The sequence below is a fragment of the Eublepharis macularius genome, chromosome 2 (genome assembly GCF_028583425.1).
Source record: "Eublepharis macularius isolate TG4126 chromosome 2, MPM_Emac_v1.0, whole genome shotgun sequence".
In the NCBI taxonomy this organism is placed as follows: Eukaryota; Metazoa; Chordata; class Lepidosauria; order Squamata; family Eublepharidae; genus Eublepharis; species Eublepharis macularius.
The window spans coordinates 93,489,510-93,512,003 of record NC_072791.1 but is presented as its reverse complement, the minus strand read 5'-3'; the positions used below and the strand labels follow the sequence as shown (position 1 = coordinate 93,512,003).

The 22,494-nt window shown below is 41.8% G+C and overlaps 1 protein-coding gene across 9 annotated transcripts in view; it reads left to right on the top strand.

Annotated features, from left to right (window-relative positions):
* Positions 1–22,494, top strand: part of CD44 (CD44 molecule (Indian blood group)) — a 93,767-nt gene that overhangs the window by 41,232 nt on the left and 30,041 nt on the right. For 8 of the 9 annotated variants that reach the window (XM_054971301.1, XM_054971296.1, XM_054971299.1 and 5 more), the window contains exons 2-8: positions 3,251–3,416; positions 7,311–7,447; positions 9,592–9,663; positions 13,193–13,396; positions 17,839–17,922; positions 21,530–21,634; positions 22,019–22,147. In XM_054971301.1, the coding sequence (XP_054827276.1) occupies positions 3,251–3,416; positions 7,311–7,447; positions 9,592–9,663; positions 13,193–13,396; positions 17,839–17,922; positions 21,530–21,634; positions 22,019–22,147 (897 nt within the window). The remainder of the gene's footprint in view (positions 1–3,250; positions 3,417–7,310; positions 7,448–9,591; positions 9,664–13,192; positions 13,397–17,838; positions 17,923–21,529; positions 21,635–22,018; positions 22,148–22,494) is intronic. The other variant, XM_054971297.1, reaches the window with a different exon arrangement.

The window sequence follows — 22,494 nt, the reverse complement described above, 5'->3', positions numbered from 1 at the left end:
TTTGTCTTTTAGGGCTACCACAAGAGTATTGTCAGTTTTCTTTCTGTCAGTAAAACTCAGGAGAAGGGGCAGAACACTTTTCAGGGCTGTTTGGGTCAGTGAAGGAAGATTCATCAGGGCCAGGTCTAGATGCACCCACCAGCCTGCTTGCTACCACAAGCTGAAGCTGGGTACAGATTAGGGTTGCCAGCCCCTGCCCCCCCCCCCGAGCATGAAAGCAGGGGATGGGGAGGTGATGGTTGAGGCCTCATGGGGAAACTTACTTTGCATGTGCAGTATGCACATGCTCTGGAGCACTTCCTTGTCATGCTGGGAATGGTTGGGGCTGACTTTCACTAAATCTGACCCACACACAACCTATTGCTTCCACATCACACTAGGAATCATGTCATTAGTATGACAAGGCAGTACTCTGGAGCACACTGGAGTGAGCTGCAGAGTTCCCTGGGTCCATTCCCATGCATTTCCCCCCTTGCTGGCCAGGAGAGAGGTGGGGGGGGGAGTGTGTGAGCAGAGAATCCCTTGCCTCCACTGGGGGAATGGGAATGGGAACTCTAGTGCAGATAGGTGCAGGTAGGTTGATTGGTGGGTAGGGAGAAGAGAAAAAAGCAGGAAGACATGAGGATATGGGGGGCTGCCAAGAGAAGGGAGGGGTTGCATGAGGTGCCCCTGCAAGTCTTTATAGTTTTGCCACCATGCAACTGGACCCAACAGAGCAGTCAGAACCAAGCAGTTTTCCCAGAGAGAAGTTGCCAGGGGAAAGGAAGGAGGAAAGTGTAGTGAAGGGATAAAAGAGAAAACAAGGTGCCTTTGCAAATCCTTGCAGGTTCCCCACAGGGCAGCTGAGCTCAGACAGCACTGAGTAACTGGGCCAGAGTTTTCCTGGGGAGAGGTTGCTAAGGGGAGACAAGGAAAGAAAGCTGAATAGAGGGGGAAAGATAAAGGTAAGTTGGCTGAAGAGCGGGAGGAAAAAAGGAGAGAAAGGAGAGGAGCTATGGGGGCTTTCAGGGAAGGGAAAGAATTAGTCGGGGAGGGAGAAATAAATAAAAATGCTGCTGGTCTTTGTCACTTCCAGGTACAGTCACCAGAAACTCTATGGTTTTACTATAGAGTTTCTGTTAGTTCCTAGGGTTATTCATTGTCACTTGCAAGTTGAACCCCCCCCCATGTCCCTACCCCATCCCCAACCCTTCACCCACCCCGTCTAAGCCCTGCCCTCAGCTGCACATACATACACACATATATTTGTTCAACCTGAAAGAGCTGGGAATTCATTGCAAATGGAGGACAGAAGATCTAACAATTCAAGAGTATTTATATAGAATATTTATATTCTGTTTTCTCCCTGAAACTCAGGACTCAAAGCAGATTATAAATTATAAAGTCATAGACAATCTAAAATAAATACATTAATTAAGGTATCACTACCTCAAACTATTCCCCCAGTCCTTTCTTAATATCACTCAGGCTTTAAAAACTTATTTCAATAACCGCAAAAAAGCTCTACAGCAGCAACTGATCTTCAGATAAAATACTATGCTGCAGAGAACACCCACTGAGACAAAAATTAGAATGGCTGGCAATCTGCAGGCCAACATGATAGCAGCCTCTCCCTTCCCAGTCCCAGGTAGCAGCCATTTATACCATTTAGGTAGATGGAGTAAACAATCTAACCAGAGGATTTGGATGGATTGGGAAAGCAACATGAAAAGTTTAAAAATTGTTTCTAAAGAGGGAAATTTGCTTTCAATAGTGAGGTGCGTTCTCTCAGTTTCTACTTTTACACTGAAGTCTTCTTTTTTGCTGAAATGTGCCAAGGTTTAAGTCTGAGGCCCATGCTAGAAATGATGTTGGGTGGGGCAGGGGGTTGTGAATCCACTTTAGTTTTTTAAACATGAATATAACAACTGGGAGGAGGGAACTTCATCTGCTGCATGGCAGGATGGTTAGCCATTTCTTTTTATACTCTTTCCCCACCCTTACTTGCTGCCCTTTTCCCTAAATGCAATTTGCCTGTGATTATCTATATACTTCAGATGCAAGACAAATAGCAATTCCAGGTGGCTGGTAGAGGTTTGGAAGATGATATGGAGGAAGCATTCACAGTAGGGTTGCCATAGTTCCTGCTGTATCAAAGAACACCACATCTGGGTGGGGAAATACCTGGAGATTTGGGAGTGGAGCTTGGGGTAGGTGGGGTTTGGGGAGTGGAGGCACTCAGTGGGTAGGGATCCCATTCTCCCAGTGGGGGCAAGGGATCCCCCACTCCCACCTTTTGCCCCTCTCCACTGCTTACCTGGATGGCAGTGGGGAAAGGCGGGGAATGGGCCATCTGCACACGCTCCCAGGGCCGGCACGACGATGTCACTAACGTCATCACACCAGCCTGAGAGTGCTCCCATGCTTTGCATGGGACCCAAATGGGCCGAATTGAACCTGTTTGGAGCCCAAATCGTCCCGCTGTGAAACATGTGCACCCTCCCCCCCCCTTGTGCAATGATGTCATTTCCCAGAAGTGTTGTCATTGTGTTGGTTTGGGGCCGTGTGCATGCTTTGGGCATACGAGGAAGCTGCAAGGAAATAGAGAGGTAAGCACTTGGTCCTTCCTCCCATCGGGAGGAAAAGGGGACCTGTGGGGTATAACGCCATAGAGATCACACTCTATAGCTGCTGTTTCTTCCAGAGGAACTGATCTCTGTCATGTGAAGATCAGTTGTAATTCTCAGAGATCTCTGGAGGTTGTCAACCCTAATTAAAACAGGAATTCTAAACAGAGTAGCACCCTTCTAAATCCATTGGAATCAATGACTTAGAAGGGTGTAACTCTGTTTATGATTGCATTGTTAATCCCTTAGTTCCACATCACACCCCCAAATCTTAATTTAGCCCATTTATTTTCATTTTTCTTAAAGCTATGGGGGCATCCTTTCACAGCTTATTGTTATTATTTAGAAAGGTTATATGCTGCCTTTCCATATACCTTTTCTAAATAATAAAAAAAAATCTGTGAAAGCTCACAAAGTATAAGTGATTTAATAAAATCGCAGAAACAGCAATACATATTATAAGTATTACTGTATATATATGTAATATACATATAATCAGTATTAATAGTCTGACATCTTACCTAGTTTGCTCTGCATATCATGGGAGATTTAAATGCTTTCCCACTACTCAGTGATATTAGGGATTTGGAGTAGCAAAACGTCTGAAACAACTCGGGTTTTTTTTGTTTTTCTCAAATGTACAGGCTTGAATGTAAGTTGCAGATATGCAGGAGTTTTCCATGTTGAGAAAAATCGGCGCTACAGCCTCACAAGGGAAGAGGCCATTCAACTTTGCAAGGCCCTCAACAGTACTCTGCCAACATGGGAGCAGATGGAGAAAGCCTTTGATGCCGGACTGGAAACCTGCAGGTAGGAACTCTGAAAGAAACACAGTATGCGTCATTTCTTCTCCTTTTATCTGCTGTAGTGATGATAAAAAGTACTGGTTTGGGGAAGAATGGGAGGACAAAATGGCACTGGAAAGAGCTCTCACTCCTGTCTCCCCCATCATGCCCACTGATGGAGGGAGGAAGAACTGGTGGCAGGAAAGGAGGCGCTTACATGTTCCTTGCCAGCAAAACTGGGTACTGGCCCTAGTGGGTGCTGGCCATTCTTTGCCTACCCTGGGGGGAGTTCTCCTTGTCTGTACAGGTGGTCCTGTGGAAAATCTCATAAGAGATTTTCAAGTTTATGTTTTGGGCATGCAGGATTTGAATACATTGGAAGTTTCCTTTTCTGCTGTAAAGCATTCCACACGCTCCTGATGAAGGATTCCGATATCTGCCACAGATAGCCGGCCCCAGATTGAGCGTGGGTTGGAGTCTGCTTCACGGCTGGGCTTCACCATTCACTTGCCAAGGGGAGCCCTGGAAAGAATTGTTATAATTATTTCAAAAAGACTGTGGAAACTGTGGATGTCCACTGCAATGTGCCCTATATGATTATGTAAAAAGTATTGTATTGTTCATGTATGTGCCTGGAAATTGTATTAAGAGTATTTATTTGAACACAGTGATGAAATTTTGTAGCCTTTGCACTCTGAATACATTTTTGTAATTTTGTAGACTAGTATTGTATTCCCTGTGGATTGTTTTTTTCCCTCTTCTATTTGCTGATCCCCCAGATCATAGCTGGAGATCTCCAAGAATTACAGCTGATCTCCCTGCTTTGCTCCAGAAGCTTGCTAGGTGACTTGGGCTAGTCACATACTCTCAGCCTAACCTAACAGGGTTGTTGTGAGAACAAAATGGAGGAGAGGAAAATGATGTAAGCCACTTTGAGTCCTCACTGGGGAGAAAGGCAGGGTATAAATGAAATAAAAATGTAAAATTCTCATGGAGGAATTTGAAGCATGAACTCTATGGTATTACATTCTGCTGAGGTCTTTTCCCCAACTCTGCTGTTAGCAGTCAGACTCCTTCCTCAAGTTGAAGAGGGCAGTTTATGGTTATGAAGTATTATAAACCCCTTCGTCATATGTCATGGGCACATGGCACTGCCTAGCAAAGCAGAACAATTCCCAGCCCAACTGGAGCTGGAAAATTACCAGAATGTAAGTCATAGGTAGTTTGGCTATCTGAGGCCCCCCATGCCCCAGAAAATAACAACACATACCTAAGAACAAAGAGGTCTCCCAAGAACTCCTAGCTAATCTCATTAACACCCTTCTTCTCCTCCTTGACCCACCTTTCCTAATCAGAACTATTCAGTGAACCTGATGGCTCTCCCCATCCAGCAATTGCTGGGTCATCAAGCCCCATTCACACCTTTTGTCTACCTCAGGTAGAGCTACTGAGCCTTTCCTAACTTATTGTTCGAACCTGCAGACAAGCCATCAAGCATTGTCTTTGAGGCAAGACATCAGTTTTGCCCTAAGACACATTTTGCCTTATAATTAGATACCCCCAGCCATGTGCTTTGTGTGTGTGTTCTGGGACCCATCCACACACTGTCAAATTAGTCTGAGCCCTCCCTTCTCTTCTGTGAAGTGCTGGTTGTTTTGTTGCTCCTCTACAGACCTCTTCTCCTTCTTGAAGACTGGCATCTATAGCCCTCCCTGAAACTGCTTTCCCATTTCCTCACTGTTTTCTTAGTTAGCTCTGTGTGTATGCTGTGTGTGTTTTCTGAATACTTGGCTCTTATTACTCTCTTGATAAAGAAACTTTTTGTGTTAAACATCTGACTGTTCAGATGTTCTCTAAGGGAAAAATCCTTGTATGCATTGCTGGAGATTCCTAGGTTACTCTTCTTGCTATGTCTCCTTTAATACTAATTCCCCCAACTCACAAGGAAACCCCGCATTGGGGTAACACTGCCCTCCCTAGGCTCTACCCCCAAATCTCTAGGAATTTCCAAACCTGGAACTGGCAACCCTAGTTAATGACAATGGAAAATAAGACTCCTCTTCATCACTGCCACATCCTGTTTTACCGAGCATTTTGGTTTTGAGGATTTCCTGATCATCAAGGACAAGTTTTTGGTACAAACAGCATGCTGCTAGACAAAGCAGAACTCCCCCCATGCTGTCTTCCACTAGACCCAACCCAATAAACTAAGGACAATGTAACTAGTTTCCTCTCTTTAGGAAGTTTTTTTGTTATCTGTAATGTTATGGTTTTCTCACTGGAAGAGTATGATTGATTGAAATTTGAGTTGGTGGTTTTGTGATCCTGTAAAATCAGTTACTCTAAGACCTGAACTTGCTCTTATGTACAGACAATAAAAACATTTTTTATTTTATTTATTATTTCAATTTATAAACCGCCCATCCTCAGGGGCTCTGGGCAGTGAACATCAGTTAAAATCAATAAAAACAAAAAAACAATAATTCTAAAATCAACATACAATAAACAATAATAAAATAAATTAACCAAATACATTAAGGTGCAATGGTGGGGAGAACTCCCCACCCCAAAGGTGGGAGGCCGACATTTAAAAAAAAAAATACACTTATTTTTAAAGTGTAGCTAATATTGGTCTCACTATATTGTTCTGAAGACACACAAGAATTAAAGCCTCCATGGGGCATACTAAGCTTGTTTTACACCCTTTGAAAAGGGGCTATCTGGCATGTGCAGTGTGCCAATGAGGGGGGAACAGAGAGTTTGTTGGTCCAGGAAGTTTTAAAATCAAAATGGAGGTGTTTGTGTTGAGATCTGCTAACATGTATTCTTTTAAGTAGAAGTCCTAGACTAAACCTTGACTTGAAGTGTGCAGGGCATACACTATACTGCTCTGCTGTGGACTCTTCCACATACTTCTTTTGTGGGGGGAAAGAGCAAATAATGAGTTACCCACAGTAGGTTATACATTTGCCATATTCTAATGAAAATTAGTCTTTTAATTTTACAGTTTATAAAATGACAAGGGGCGACATCTGAAGACTAATGAGAGGGGGAACCCATTGCATCCCTCTGCCAGGATTTCTTTCTGCATTCTGTTCCTGCTGACCCCAACTCTATCACCATTGGTTGTTGTGGATTTTCCGGGCTGTATCGCCATGGTCTTTCGGTGCTACACCTCTGAAGATGCCAGTCACAGCTGCTGGCGAAACTTCAGGAACTACAATGCCAAGACCACGGCTATACAGCCCGGAATATCCACAACAACCATCGTTCTCCGGCTGTGAAAGCCTTCGACAACCTACCACCATTCTTAGCTGCTTTTTATTCTACTTCCTTTCCCCTGTTGGCTCCGAATCCATTTCTTTACTCTTCTCCAATCCAGTTTCATTTCCTCTCCCTATTCCCCTTTCTTCAGCTGCTGCTTTCCTCCCTTCACTGCCTGCCACTTCTCCATCTCATAGTTCCAGAGTTTTGTTCCTCACCCCCCCCCCTTCTTGATTCCTCTCAGTGCAACAGCAGTCCAAAATGCCTCACAAAATTTGGGGAGAAGAAGGCTCTGCTTTGTGCATGCATGCACAGAAATTGCTTTTACTATTGAGCATTTTTTTACCCCAATGTGTTTGTTTTTTAAAAAATAGACTTTACGCAAACCTAAAGGTTCCCTCGGTTTTAATAAAACCTACATACTAGCTATGGGTGGCCTCTGGCTATTAGGTATGAGGATGCTATAAAGCCGATAGGATGTAGGATGGGATTATTATAGAACAGGAAGAGAAACCACTTTTGTGGATAGAATCAAAATTTAGTGTGTAGGATGTGGTTCCATCACAGATATTTGTTGGTAATATTCAGTTGTGTGAAGTCTATACTGGTTATATATTTAGATGCCCTAATGTGATAATCTCTCTCTTTTGCTTAGATATGGTTATATCGAAGAAAAAATTGTAGTCCCTCGACATAATCCTTATCATCTATGTGCAGCAAATACCACTGGGATTTATGTACTTCAGTCAAATGTATCTGACCGGTATGATACGTATTGCTTCAATTCTTCAGGTATGTTCTGGTTCCTCCACATAGTGTTTTTTGGAGGTGTCTTTAATGTTCACTCATCAAGTGCCTCATATTTTTGCCTCATTATTTCCATGTTATACTTGAAGAAGAGGCAAGACGAAAGTAGATCAACAAACTCTTAAAAAAAAGTGTTGTAGCTTTCCGGTTGCCCGACAACTATATTGTTTTGCAGTATCAGCTTTATCAACAAAACCATGAGGTTTATCACACCCCTGCAATAAATTAAGTTTCCTTTTCCTGTGTTGCAGGATTATTGTATAGGTAAAAGTGGCATTCTCAAAATATCTGATCTGCTACAGAAGTATAGCACTATACAGTCCCAAGAGCACTGTTATCTGAGTGATATATAGTAAATACATATAGTGTTTCCTATCCTCATCATTTTACCTTATTTAATTATTTTAAAGTTTTAGGGCAAAATCAGATTTGACCTGAAATATACTTGTGTGAGCAGACTTTTATGTTTTCCAAAATGTTAATTTGCAGAGACAATAGAGATTTGTAGAGAGACAATCCATTATGTTTCTAAGTAATAATTGTAACTAGATAGCTGAGTTTTGTAAATCATATCTTAACATTTAAGCTGTTTGGACTGATATTGTTGACCAAGTATCTGAAAATACAAGTTATAGATTAGCCAATGAATCCTGTAGTAATATTATGCTATCTGAAAAATGAGGAAATTTTATGTATATTTGGAAATGCTTATAAATCTGCTACTATGTCAAAAATTTGTATTGCATTAAACTGGAAAAATAAAAAAGCTCCTGCAAGATACAAAAGGATTAAGATGATTTGAAAAATCTGTTTAAAGATCAAGTTAATATACTATGTTTGTACTCAAAGATTTTGAGGTGAACTAATTCTATGAATGATGGTCTGTCTCTGTATTGAAAACTCTTCGTATGTGCTCTTTGGTATGCTATAACCGATGATACGTAATCCATGTGTAAAATGGATTTGGTTATAACAGCCTGTGGCAAGCTATTATGATTTTTGCAAATTTATGAAAAACTTTATGCTTTCGAAGTTGAGGCCTTTGCACAAATGTACATATAGGTTGGTGCATCATTATATATGTCTCAAGGCAGAGCATTTGATGTACTGAGTTAACTTGTCCCTTAGATTTAAGGAACTTGGACGACCTAAACCATTGATTTCAATGAGTCAAGGTAGTCACCTTTGTTAGGGATGGTACTGAAGGTTTTGTATGGGAGGAACCTTACAAATGTAGCAAGTGTACTGTTCCAGCAGCAAGCTGACCATATTAATCAATATGTACCAGACTAGACTGTATGCCTATAGTTTTAAGAGAAGTGCATCTTGGGAGTTGTAGTGCCTTACCCCATAGGTGCAGTTCCTGGGGCATTCAAAGCCCGCCAAAACTTGTTAAGGCCATTTCTCTTTTTGTTCATTTACACCTCAGCAGGGAGAGGAGCAAGTCATCTCTCTTTTTTCACCACATTCATTGGGTCTACAAAGCTCCATAAAGTGCCTTTATGCATGAAAGATGCACTCTCTCCTTTCATTATTTAGAAGAATTGTGAGTAGAGATTCCTTACGTGTATGAAGAAGTTAAATAAAACTAAGTTTGTAACCCATGCGTGTGCATTGACACTTGACAACAAAGGGTTGGGATTCCCTCCTCGCGTCGGAATAGCAAGACTACATGACATTGATTACCAATTAGATGTGAAGACAGCCAACATGTCCCATTCCTTTAACAGAGGCTCGATATGTAGAAATGGGCTGCTGAAGCTTTTCATGGCATGGAGGTAAATAACATCACCTGGTATACAACATCCCATTAAGGCTCTGTTAAAGAGACAGAACATTTTTCCAAGCAGTTGGCAACCCTACTTCTAATTGAAACTTAAAAATAGGACTGGGTTCTAATTTTGAAGCAAAAGGGACATGTAATGTTTGGTACAGTGCCAAACACTTTCTAATTAAACTAATTTACAATTGGAAATTAAAGCTCCAAGTAAACTACTAATGTACATGTTTCTTGGACTCAAATTATGGATAAATGAACTTGTAAGAAAGCACTGGCAATCCACAATTTTAGTTTGTTACTGCTTTTTTTGCAGAAAATAACCAGATATTGTTTTTTGTCCCCTATTTAGAAACAAGAGAAAAAGTTTGTGATCCAGTGACAGAGTTATATTCTTCTTGGCCAGATGATCAGAGCATCATCGGTAGGTACTGAATGTCATACATTTTGTAGTTTGATACATATTTGATATCCATCTGGAAGAATGAGGCTTTATAAGAGCTGATTAAAAGCCATCCATATTAGTATTAAATTACCACAGAATTAGTGCAGAATTAATCAGACTTACAGTGGGAAGCTGCCGCCTCATGTCTTTGTTAGGAATCATGTAGCCTCCACAATTTACATGTTGGAAGCAGCAACACAAAGCCAGTGCAAGAGTAGACTCATGCTTCTGCTTTCTGCTGCTTATGTAATATGTGAACTTTATTATTAGGGCAGGAGCTAGAATTTGTTGCTTGTATTACTATATAAAAGCACCATGTACATTGATAGCTCTACATAAATTAATCATGTGTGCATCTTCCTTGCACAATCCCATGGGATTTATTTATTTACATTATTTATAGTAGGCCTTTCTCACTGGGATTCAAGGTGCATTACACAGACTAAGGCAATACAGTCAACAGAATGGGACATCCAATAAACAGTGCAATAGGATATGTATTGTAGAAATCAAGAATCAACCAGAAATCTGAAAATAGAACTGAAGTGAAACGTAAGTATTAACATGATGTGTTAAATGATACAGAAAATTACATAGGAAGGTCCTTCTTGCAGCAATTGGCAGCATGAGCGTAACACAATAATATAGTCCCCAAACATTTACCTAAGTAATTTTCTAAACCATTCTTTACAGTACAACACTATTAGCTTTGTAGAAAAGCCCTCCTAACTAATTCAGTTTTGCAGAAAAACAAGAGAGTGGGAGCTTTTTTGACTTCATCAGGGGTGCCATTCTGTAAGGTGGGGCCCACAGCAGAGAAAGCATGTGTCTGGGCCATTGCTGTTTTTGCCCATTTGCAAGTTAGTACCTGCAGAAGGCCCTACTTAGCAAAGCTGCCGTGACAGAGCATGATGGAGAGGTGATCGAACCCTGCACTGGGAAGATTTGGGGGGTGGATCCTGAGGAGGGTGGGATTTGGGGAGGGGAGAGACCTCACCAGGGTATAATGCTACAGAGTCTACCCTCTAAAGCAGCCAATTGCCAATTTATTCTGGGCAACTGACCTTTGCTGTCTGGAAATCAGCTTTAATTCTGGGCGGTCTCGAGATCCCACTTGGAGATTGGCAACCAGGTCATGGGTTCTCCATCCAACTCATGGTTAGAGACACATGTGAGAACCTCACCCCAAACAGCACTTACTCGTTTGGCAGTGCAAGGGAGCATTGTCAGGGGAAAGGCTCCACCTCCGCCGGGGGAATCAAGATGCTTGTTCTTCATTTGTGCATTAAAAGAAACATCAGAAATCAAAAGAGTGGGTGTACCTGTGCACCTTTTTTGTCTTTTCTCATAATGTACAGGGCTATCCTCAGAGGATATGCTAAGAGTTGTGTCCTACCATCTGCTCAGCTAATGGCAGGATCTTCCCCTGCTGGTGATGGATGAGCCTTTTGCCTTCCTCTGCCAGAAGACCTGGTCATTAGCTCATTGGAGTGGCAGGATACAACAACTCTGTAAGCATAGAGTGAGTCACAATACTGGATTCTTGATGTCATCTAGATGAAGCATATGGGAATTAACAGCATGGGTCACGATACAGGCTGGTATTAGCTTTACTATAATGTTAAGTGAAAATATAACTGGTTCTTTATAGCTAGAAGCCTGCCACAACCTTCTGTTAAAAACAGTGAGGGAAGAACAAGAAGCAATTGTATTTAATTGTTTCAAAGTACATTTACAGTTAATAGAAGAGTTGGACAAGTTTTATTGTTATATATAGTTTCTTTCCTTAGAAACCCTCAAGTGAAATCTTTCATGGATAGTTTAAAGCTAGCAAATTGTGCCAGTAGAGGTTGACCTACATATCCCTTAACGATCCTCCGAAGCCAGTAATTTTATGTTTTTCCCACAGAAATCAAGTTTCACTAACTGAGAGCATGGTCCAAAGCTCTGTGGGCTTTAGTGTATTTGGAGAGCTCTGCATATGCAGAGATTTCACCATCATGTTTTATGCTGGAAAACATTTTGCTCTTGGGCCAGGAAACTTCTACATACACAGAATGCTTTATGTAGTCTAGAGACAGCTGCATTCCAGAGAAAGCCATTTACTAAGTTGCAGCTTCCTACAATGTATATGTAACCACCTTGTATGTCAGCCATTCATAATACTAGCCCCTTCTACACGATGGACATAACTCCTCACTATCCCTGAAATCAAGCCGAAAGGCATGGAATCAGCTTGTATGAGGCCATTTGCACTTATCATATTTGATCTGCTTAGCCCTGGTTTTTTTTAAAGTCCACACCGTGCCAAAATGAGTTGGGATAATGAGTACTTGCATGGTCATCACCAATATGGCACAGCCCCACCCCTTTCTTCCTTTTTTTGTGGATGCGCTGAATTGATGCATCGCAGGAACGCTGGATCAACCAATTTCCTAGATTTCAACCTCATCAACCATCCAACCCTTCTTTTGTTGATCGTGATTGGCTGATTTGCCTGTGCTTTTTTTCCTTTTAAGGAACTCCACATGTGATTGGCTGTGAGAATTGTCTATTGGCCAGCCAAACAATAGAAACAATAGCGGAAGTGGGGGGGGGGTGTTACACATGAACTTGAATCTCACGCACAAACAAGGAAATGTTCTTTCTCAGAATCAAATAGAAACAATATTTTAAAAAATGAATTTTATTTCTAAGTGACCATCTCACCAGAGCAGCAATGCATCACTGGCTATGCTCCATTCCTGCCTCCTTCTCTGTTGCCCCCAAGCACCTGTTTCTTCAGCATGGGATAAAAAGCTAATATAAAACATGATTTTAAAATCTTTATTTCTGATACTCAGATATTTAGTCCCCTATACAATATTCCCATCCATGCCAAAGGAAAAAGAATTAAAAGGAAACTTTTCATTGTGTGCTTTCAAACCCACAATTCATCAATTCTGTGCTGGTCTTAAAAAAAAATTTTAAGAGGAAAGAGGGAAGGGGGGGGATGGAAAGGAAGAGAGAGGGAGTGGCTGGATAGACGAGTAGCCAATCATAATGAAGTGGACTGGCGGGGAGGGGGGAGAGTGGAACACCCAAAAATGAAATAAAGAGTATGCATGGGGAAACAGCAGACTGCAAAGTGGATTTACAAACAAAAAAAAGCCATGGTATAAGCGCTCCCAGGAAACATGTGGAAAAGCCACATAGTGGCCAGAGTGACTGCTCATGGCAGCAAATCTGGTGCAGACGGTCAGGAAAAAAATACTGCAGTATGGGAACTGAACCAGTGAAATAGACTTGTGAAAACTCAGCTATTCTGTTAAGTTATGAGGAGAATTTTACCTCTCATTTGTTTCATTAGATAACTGATGCATTATGAATATGTAGTAAGACTCTTCTGTCAATTTCGGCAAGATGTTGCGAGAGACTGGCTTACTAAATGGTGACATGCACACTTGCCACTTGCTCAAGGTCATCGATGTTTAACCAATTTAAAATGGCATGTTCTTCTTTCTGACAGACATTTCCAATGCTGATGGAACACGCTACATTGGAGGAAAGCAATACACTGAACAGCCACCAGTTACTGATGATGACAGTAGCATGGGCAGTGGTTCAGCAAATGACAAAGGAACAACAGATCCCACTGTTATTAGACCTGGTGTCTTCCACACCAGCTTAAATGAAGTTGCTACTCAGTTTCCATATGCTGTTCATCCTACAAGTATAACGGAGATTTATTTATTTATGTATTTATTTATTTGCTTCATTTATACCCTGCATTTCTCCTCAACGGGGACCCAAAGCTGCTGACGTTGTTCCTCTGTTTATTACCACAAAGGCTCTGTGAGATAGGTTAGGCTGAGAGTGTGTGACTAGCCCAAGGTCACCCAGCAAGGCTTCATAGTGGAGTGGGGATTCAAACCTGGGTTTCCCAGATCCTAGTTAGTTATTAAAAAGTGGGGGACCCATAACAACTTGTGAGGGGCATCTAATTTTTCATCTCCCACACTGTCTCCTCCTTCTCTTCCCTAAAATCCCACAGTCTGGAAAGCCCCACTCCTCCACCTGACCTTGGGCTAGTCATAGTTCTCTGGCGCTCTCTCAGCCCCACCCACCTCACAGGGTATTTTGTTGTGGGGATAATAATGACATACTTTGTAAACCACTCTGAGTTGGCATTAAGTTGTCCTGAAGGGCAGTATATAAATCAAATATTATTATTATTATTATTATTTCCTTTTTTCCTGCTTTCTTTTCTTCCTCTCACCCACTAGCCAACTTACCTTTATCTGCCTTCCAGTCTTCAGTTCTTCCTCCTTCACTTCCTCTTGCAGCTTCTACCTTGGAAAAGAGTGGCCCAGTAGTGTGGTACCATACCCAGGACCGGCGCCAGCATTTCTGGCGCCTGAGTCTAAGGGCAGTTTCAGGTCTGTTGCTGCCCCCACGCGTGCACGCAGAGTGCGTGTGTACGCAGACTGCATGATGACATCACTGCATGTGACATCATTACATGCAAGCCAGCCCCGTTGGCATGGCGGGCGGTTGGGACAGCACTCGGGTGGCCTCTTAGCCCTCCCACTCGGTTGCCCTGCAGCACCCCGGCTGCCTGCCGTGCCTGGCCTGCAGCTGTGTGCTGACGGCGGCATGGGGCGGCTGGGCAGGAAAGCTGGGAGGCTGCCTGCTCAGACTGCCCTGCACTGCCGCCACTGGCACATACTCCCAGCCAGGCATAGTGGGTGGTTGGGAAGGTGCGTGTGCGTCCTCCCAGCCCTCTCGTGCTGTTGCTCCGTGCGCCACTCCAGATGCCTGCCACTCCTGGCCCACAGCTGCTGCACCTGGCCGGGGGTGCGTGCTGGTGGCAGCAGCAGCGCAGGGCAGGAGGGCTGGGACGTTTCAGCAGCTGCAGGCCAGCTGCGGCAGGTGGCCAGGGTGGCAGGCGGGCGGCTTTCCATCCCTCCTGTTCAGCCGCCAGCACTGCCGCTGCCAGCTTCGCAGCACACGCCCCCGCCCCCGGTGCCCCCTCCGATGCCTTAGCGCTCGGGGCGGCTGCTGGACCTGCCTCAATGGACACACCAGCCCTGACCATACTAGCCCTCGGGATGAGCCCAGTCGCATGGTGCAGTACATGCAAGTACTTGTGAGAGGCACCTTATTTTCCCCTGAAGACTTCCTCCTGAACTATTTCTTCTTTCCTTCCTCTTGGCACCTCCCATATTCCCACCTTTCCTTGCTTCCTTCTCTCCTTCTCACCCACCCACCAGCCTACCTTTTATCTAATCCCCATCTCCAGCTATATTTATTATTTCATTTTTACCCCACCATTATGCTCAATGGTTACCAAAAGGAGCTCACATCATTGCCCTCTTCTTCATTTTATCCTCACAGTAACTCTGTGTGGAAAATTGTGATGAAATTGTGCAATGGACCTACAGTCACCCAGTGCTCTTTCATGGTACAGTGGTGACTCAAACCTTGGTCTCCCAGATCCTAGTCTGAAATTCTAACTACTGCATCACACTGACTTATGTGGGGTAGCTGAACTTGAACAGTAGCAAGCAGCTGGGCCTGGATGAGTCATGCAAGTTTCCAGTGGTTGCTGCCAGGCCTGGCCCCAATGAGTCCTCCCTCAAAGGCCAAAACAGCCCTGGAAAGGGCCCTTCTCCCTTCCTCTGCCTTTTACTGACAGAAACAAAAGCTTGAAGGCTGTGTGGTTGCCCAACAATAGCCCATTTGGGCATATATTTTTAAAGACATTGCTTTTATTATTTGGGGGGGTTAGCTCCCCCCCAATATATTTTGTTTTTTAGATTTAAGTTTTTTCTGCAAACCTGGGGCATTTTTCAAGTTTGTAACAAGATCTGTCTTCATGGCTCCAGTCTCTGGATTTAAGTTTCTACAGACTTGGCCAATTTGAGGATTAGATATATTGATTGTGTGAATAGCTAGCACCGTTTCTTTCTGCATTAATGTACCATAAGCATAAGAATGGTCTGCTCCTGTATCAGAATGATGGCCCAGCTAGCCCAACAATGAAAAAATCTGGTTGGGTTTTTGTGTGTGTGTGTAAAAATAAGGATTTTTAAGCTGCCAGAACACTAGTGGTTCTCAAACCAATTACTGTTTGCCTAGCAATGGCTGCAGTTTTCTGTGGTGTCATGCAGAAGTCTTTCCCAGCTCTGCTGCTAATGATTCTTTAACTTGTCATGTCTGGATCAAACTTGGGACCTTGTGCATTTAAAATTAATGCTTTTCTATTCAGCCATGTCACGTTCTATTCTGGACCAGATGTGAACAATATCCCATGCATGCTCATTGTTAAATTATGCCAGAAGTCTGGCAATTTCAGATACCTTTTTGTGTTTTGTCTTTCTTCTGCTTTCTTCCTCTTCTCTTGAGTTAGTCAATCTTTTCCAATCTGGGCCTGATCCAAACCATTCAGAGCAATATTTTCAGGACATTCAGATCAAAATTTTCAGGGAGAAGACAAACCTCCTTAGGTGTTCCATCTTAAACCAGTTTGGTGTAGTGGTTAAGAGTGACAGGACTCTAATCTGGAGAACTGGGTTTGATTCCCCACTCCTCCACTTGAAGCCAGCTGGGTGACCTTGGGTCAGTCACAACTTCTAGGAGCTTTCTCAACCCCACCCACCTCACAGGGTGTCTGTTTGTGAGGATAATAATGACATACTTTGTAAAACTGCTCTGTGTGGGCATTTTGTCCTGAAGGGCGGTATATAAATCGAATGTTGGTGTTGTTATATTGCTATTTGGCAAAATATAAAACGTCTAGCTGAATGTGTTTTAGGCTAAAGTTCATAAAGTGTAAAACCAATATTAATAGGTACCCCTCAATCATTGTACTATCCTGTCTTCAAAGGGAAGAAGGCAGCTAGAAAACTTAGTTGGTCCAAAATATGGCAGCCAGGTGCTAGATACAGGGGCTGTATCACTCTGATGTTGAAAGATCCTTACTAGTTGCCCGTTTGATTCCAGGCAGAATTCAAAGTGCTGGTTTCTACCTTTAAAGCCCTTGCTTAAGGCTGAGGTACTTGAATTACCCCCTACTGCCATATTGTCCACCCAATCAATTAAGGCCTGCCTTACCTTCTCTCTGTCTTCTGGTGAGGTGACGTGGATGGCAGTCAGAGATAGTCAGAGGCAGGGTTTTTTCAGTAGTGGCACCTCATCTGTGGAATGATAACTTTTAATGTTTTTTTGTAAGATGCCTTGGGCTGGTTCCTCAGGCATATAAATGTTAATTGTATTTCCCATTTTTGTAAAATCAGAAGTGCCAAATAATCCCTTTGGATGCCAGTCTATATTTGTTTTTTAAAGTTCCTGACTTGCATCTCTTCAAAGATGTGACCAAAATTCACATTGGTACATTTCAGCCAAACTCCAGCTAAAAAAGCCAGCCAGCTTTTTATCTGCTAACCTGTCACTTTCCTGCCTGATACCTCTGTTGGGAGTCAGAGTACTACCTCATTCCCTAGGCCATGTTAAAAGTAGTGTGATAAATCACACATGCTACTTCACAAAGTCTTATGAGATACCGCTAATTTTTAAGGGCAACCAAAATGATGGCTGAATTCTTGCAAGATAGTGTAAAAGTGCAAGTGTTCAGGAAACTTTGTAGGATACATATGGCTTGCTGCATAAGATTAAAGCTGAGAATTGAGAGAACCTGATACATAGATATTCAATTGACAAGGAAAAAACTTTTCTGTCCAATTGTAAGCATCCAGGTATCACTGTGATCTTTCCCAAAGCTTCTCAGTAAACCAGGTTTGAGAAAGAAAAGCCAAGGGAAACCGAGGAGGAACACAAATGCACCATGATGATGTTGGGAAGTAGGAAAATAATCCCATATCTCAGGAGCCTTAGTCCTGGGCAGATAACCCATGTGGAAAGTTCCTGGGTGGATGGGCAGCAGCAGCAGTGAGGCAGTAAATTTACTATTTACTGATCCTGAGGGCAGAAGATATGATTCAAGCATACAAACAGTTCAGGAATGTAGTTTTCTGTTTTACTTTGATCTTAAATCATGGTTTTTATTCTAAACTGTGTTTAGCACAAAGTAACATGTATGAATTAAACATACAGTGTAAGTAACGGCTCAGGGGAAAAAAAGATTACATCTCATTCATCCCATTTATCATGCAGGTGACATTATCTCACCCAGCCCTGATGATTCAGAGGACCACGTTTTAAACCATGATCACGAAGACCAGCATCCCAGAAATACTAGTAAGAGTAATAAATTATACTTTCAATTTCTTATTAAAGCAGCTTTTTAGTGTTTGGCAATTATTTAGGGAAGCTGTGTAGGGATGCTTGAACACATGCTGGTTAGGCTCATGCCCTGTTAGCTGGAGGGAACTGATTTCCTGGTTTGACATTAGTTCTAGTGTTTTGCTTCTGGTGCGATTCTCTGGTTTGATGTTGGTTCCCTAACTTTAGTTTGGTTCCAGTGGAATTCTTTTGCTTCAGTTTGGTTCTGAACTATATACACTAAGATTTAATCTAGATGGGAGAAATGAGTGTCATAGTCCTGTTGGTTCTGTTCTGCCTTGACTCTGTTTTGATTTTGGTTCTCCTGTTTTAGTTTGGTTCTGTTAGGCTTTGTTGGTTCAGCTTGCATTGGGAGTGGGACTTGCATTGGGAGTGGCTTTTGGCCAAGGGCAGGTGGGGAGGTGGGTGGGTTGCCCCTTTGCTTAAAGTTTATTTGCCCTGGAAAACCTTGGAATGTTTTGCCCCTCATAGGAAACAATGGAGAGTGGCTGGAGTAACGTCCATGGGCCCATAGAACTGGGACCTTGGGTCCAACCTTACTGAAACTTGGGGGACTCTTTAGTGGACAGGAAGAACTAGGTTCCCTGCAAATTTTGTGGAGTTTGCTTGAAAATGCATCCCCATCTCCCAGATGGGTTCCTCTATGGGGAATAATGAGTCATGACCAAAGATACTTGGGATTCTCTAATAAACCCAAATCTGAATTGAGAATCTGAACTGGATGTTAGGAATAATAAGCATTTATGGTATTCTTGTTATTTGAATCTGGATCTGAATTATAATTTGTGTCGAAATTCTTGGCATCTGTACATCTGTGTCCAAAAATGATGTGGTTTGTAGTGTTTAAATATCCAAAGTTTGGTGTTTTTGGAATGGTAAAATTAGAAGTGAAACCTGCAGATGATCATCAGGTCACTCTCTCTCTCTCTCTCATACACACACATTATTCACCCCTCCCATCAGAATATCAAGTCATCTGTGATCAGCCTATATATATGATAACTGTGCTTCAAAAAAGGAAATTGGAAATCTCAAGTGTTTGCACTGATCATGTGCTGTATTTTACATTTGGATTTTTATCTGTCATTGGAATGTTTCTATTTATCTATTGCATTGTTTGGCTGGGATTATACCTTTTTGATAAACCTGATTTGGGATTATATTTAGACTTTCATGATGCATTAGTACCATTAATGAAGTAGGTCCTTTGTCTTACCTTCATGGAAATTTCTTTGAATGGTCTCACAAACTAAAACAGCCTATTTCTGCTTCTTAAACTTAAGCAAATAGAATTTCCTTGTAAACTAATAATGTGATGCAATATTGAGGAAAGATTGTAATTGGAAGCAGGAAATCTGATGGTGGTCACATACCTTTATGTGGTATGTATCTAACATGGAAATAATAAATAATAATATAGAGAGAGGCTTCATCAGTACTTCTGTGTTTCTATATGCAGCTGCAATACACAAGGATGGTAAAATGATGGTTGATATAAAGATGTGCAAAAACTATTTTCTTCTTTATATGGACATTTCTGCCTTCATATATGCTAACATAGTTTGAATATTTGTTGTATGCTGCACATGCATTATCATCTAAGTTGCACAACTGAATATTTGCACTAAAAAACAGACACCAGTTCATATTGATATCATGGTTGCCAATAGAAACAGTTCATATTAATATCATGGTTGCCAATATCAATATTAATATCATGGTTGCCATTATGAATATTCATGGCATCTCTAATTTTTATTCTTGGCTTTCTCAGTTTTTGCAAATATATGAAATGCACAAATTAGATATTCAAATGAGATTATTATTATTATAAATTATGTGGATCATTAAAGCTATTTTAAATAGCAAATACTGCACTATGGTTGCCAACTCTGGCTTAGGGAATTCCTTAAGATTTGAGGGTGGTGTAAGAGGAGGCAGAGTCAGGAGGGGATATAATACCATCAAGTCTGTCACCTGAGGCTGCCATTTCTTCCAGGGGGACTGATCTCTATATGTCTAGAAATCAGTTGTAATTAGGAGAGAACTCCAGGCCCTGCTTCCGGTACCTAGATTCAGGGTCCTCATTATCCTGTGGATCAGTGCTAATGTGGTGGTGCAGTTCTTGTCTCTCTCTAAGCCTTGGCCTGCTGTTGGCAGTTGGCACTCTCCTGTTGCTTTTGTGTTAGTCTGAAACTTGGATATTATGGTTGATTGTCTCATCCTAAACTTTTCCCTCTTGGCAATTACTGTTTTGCCAGTTACCTAGATTTTAACCAAGCACATTCTATAGTATATTTTGTTTTTTTAAGCGACTGTACTTAATCAGTTTCTGATTACTTAAGAACTTAATTCTTTAAGTACTTAAACAGTTTCTGTGCTATCTTTCATGCCAACTCCTCTTCTCGTCTCAATTAGTCTCCAGTAGAGATGGGCACGAACCGGGGGGAAAACCGAACCATGTGGTTCGTGGTTCGTCAAATTTCATGAACCATGAACCACGGACTTTCACGAACCTGCCCCTGGTTCACGAACCGGTTCGTTTGGTTTGTGAAAACGTCACATCTAGGTCAGAAAATCATCACTTCCAGGTCAGCAGAAGTTCACTTCCGGGCCAGCAGAAGGTCTGCAGGAAGTTCATCCCCTGTTGCCTAGGAAACTGATTGATTGGCACCAGGCTGTCTGCAGTGACAAACCAAAAAAACAAACCAAACTAACCAGCCTAAAGTTTATGGCGGTTCATCAGAAATGGGATCTGATGAACTGTGGTTCATGAACCATGAACCAGCCTGGTTCGTGCTTAATTTTGGTTCATATTTCGGTTCCTGCCCATCTCTAGTCTCCAGTGCTAAGGCTGGGGTGGAAACTTTATGACTCATTCTACTATGCTGGTGTTGGTTTCCAGGGAATGAATGTACCAGTTGGTATCATTGTATTGATAACATCCTTAGAAGTTGTTGACATTTCAGTCTGTGTGCACGGTACATTTAATTCCTTATGCATGTTTTGGGGATTCAGATCTGAAACAAAGAATTACCTTCTGTAGAATAAACAGTATTGCAAGTAGTTTGTCATTTCAGAAAAACACATGCTGAATTTCTAGCATGAATTTCTTAACCCACTTCACTATCTTTCATTCCATTGCGCTAAAATGGAAAATTTCAGTTTCATTTCTCCTTTTATCCCTCAATGAGATCTTCCTCTTCTCATTAAAATGTTCCTCTCGTCAAGAGCTTCCTCTTTTTGGATTGCAGCTGCTTTTCTTGTTATCTTTCCATCTGGTTTACATCTCTGCATTTTTTAGTGATGTAAATGAATGGATGAGAAAAAGGACCAGTGATAGCACTATTCTTTTTCTTTGCACTGCTACAAGGAGAAGACGAAGACCTATTACAGGAACATATGTCAATAAAAAATGTGGGAAGCGCTCAACTCCTTGAACAATCCTAAGTGCAGAGGAGAAAAAAAAAACATTATGGGGTAAATTTAGCAGAAGATCTCAATTCCAGTATTTCATATGATTATGGAAAAAAGCAATAATCTTTTAACTTAACCATGACAGATTTAAACTCACATGAGAAGCTAAAAGATTCATCCCAAGAACATGAAGAACCTGGACCTGAAGGGAACAAATATGATGGCCAGGAACAACTTTCTCCTAGTTCTAGTAAGCATAATTTTTTTTCTGAGGTACTCCTGCAAGTGGCTATACCTCTAGCTGATATCCTCAGGATCTGATTGTTTATTGTTTACTTGCTTATGATCCCAAAACCTATCAGCTTTCAGATATTTATTTGCACTTACATTGTGCACATACTTTTGTATGTTCTTCCTGGTTTTGCTGCAGGAGCGGTTTCATATCTTTTTTTGTCTTAGAATAGCCCAATTTTGAGGATATACTGAATAAAACAAGAGCACTAGTTCCAGTCAGGAAAACGGGATGTGACCCTTGGCTGTGCACTAAGAGAAAATCTTGGTGACAGAAGATAATTTATTGATGTTCATGGAATACCATATATTTCACATGTTAGTTATTCTGCCATCCTTACAGCTTTTGAGGTGTCAAGATATGGGATTAATCATGAAAACTCTACACAAGTTCAGCAAGTTCCTGGAGATTTCATTTTGTGGTGGCAATCTGAGGAACACCAGGGAGTGCACAACACCACTTCCAGCAAGGGTAATACCTTACCAATATTTTAGTCAGTGCTATATTTCTGTTGTTTGATGTATCTGGGCAAGAGACCAAGTGCTTCCATGATAGGAAGTTGCTGCAAGTCTTCTCATTTTCTGTGAAAATGGGACTCAGACAGACACTTCTGAGACTGAGCCATCCAACCATTTTCAGCAGGATAACTTGTGCTCATGTACTCATACCAAGAACTGAGGCAGGTGCTTGATGGTCAGCATCACATATAAAATACTGCTCAAATTAGCTTTCAACATGTCTCTGCCAGCAAGGTTTTTCAAACACACGACATTCTGCACGTTCCATTGGTCACCTCAAGTTTGATATATGTATATGTG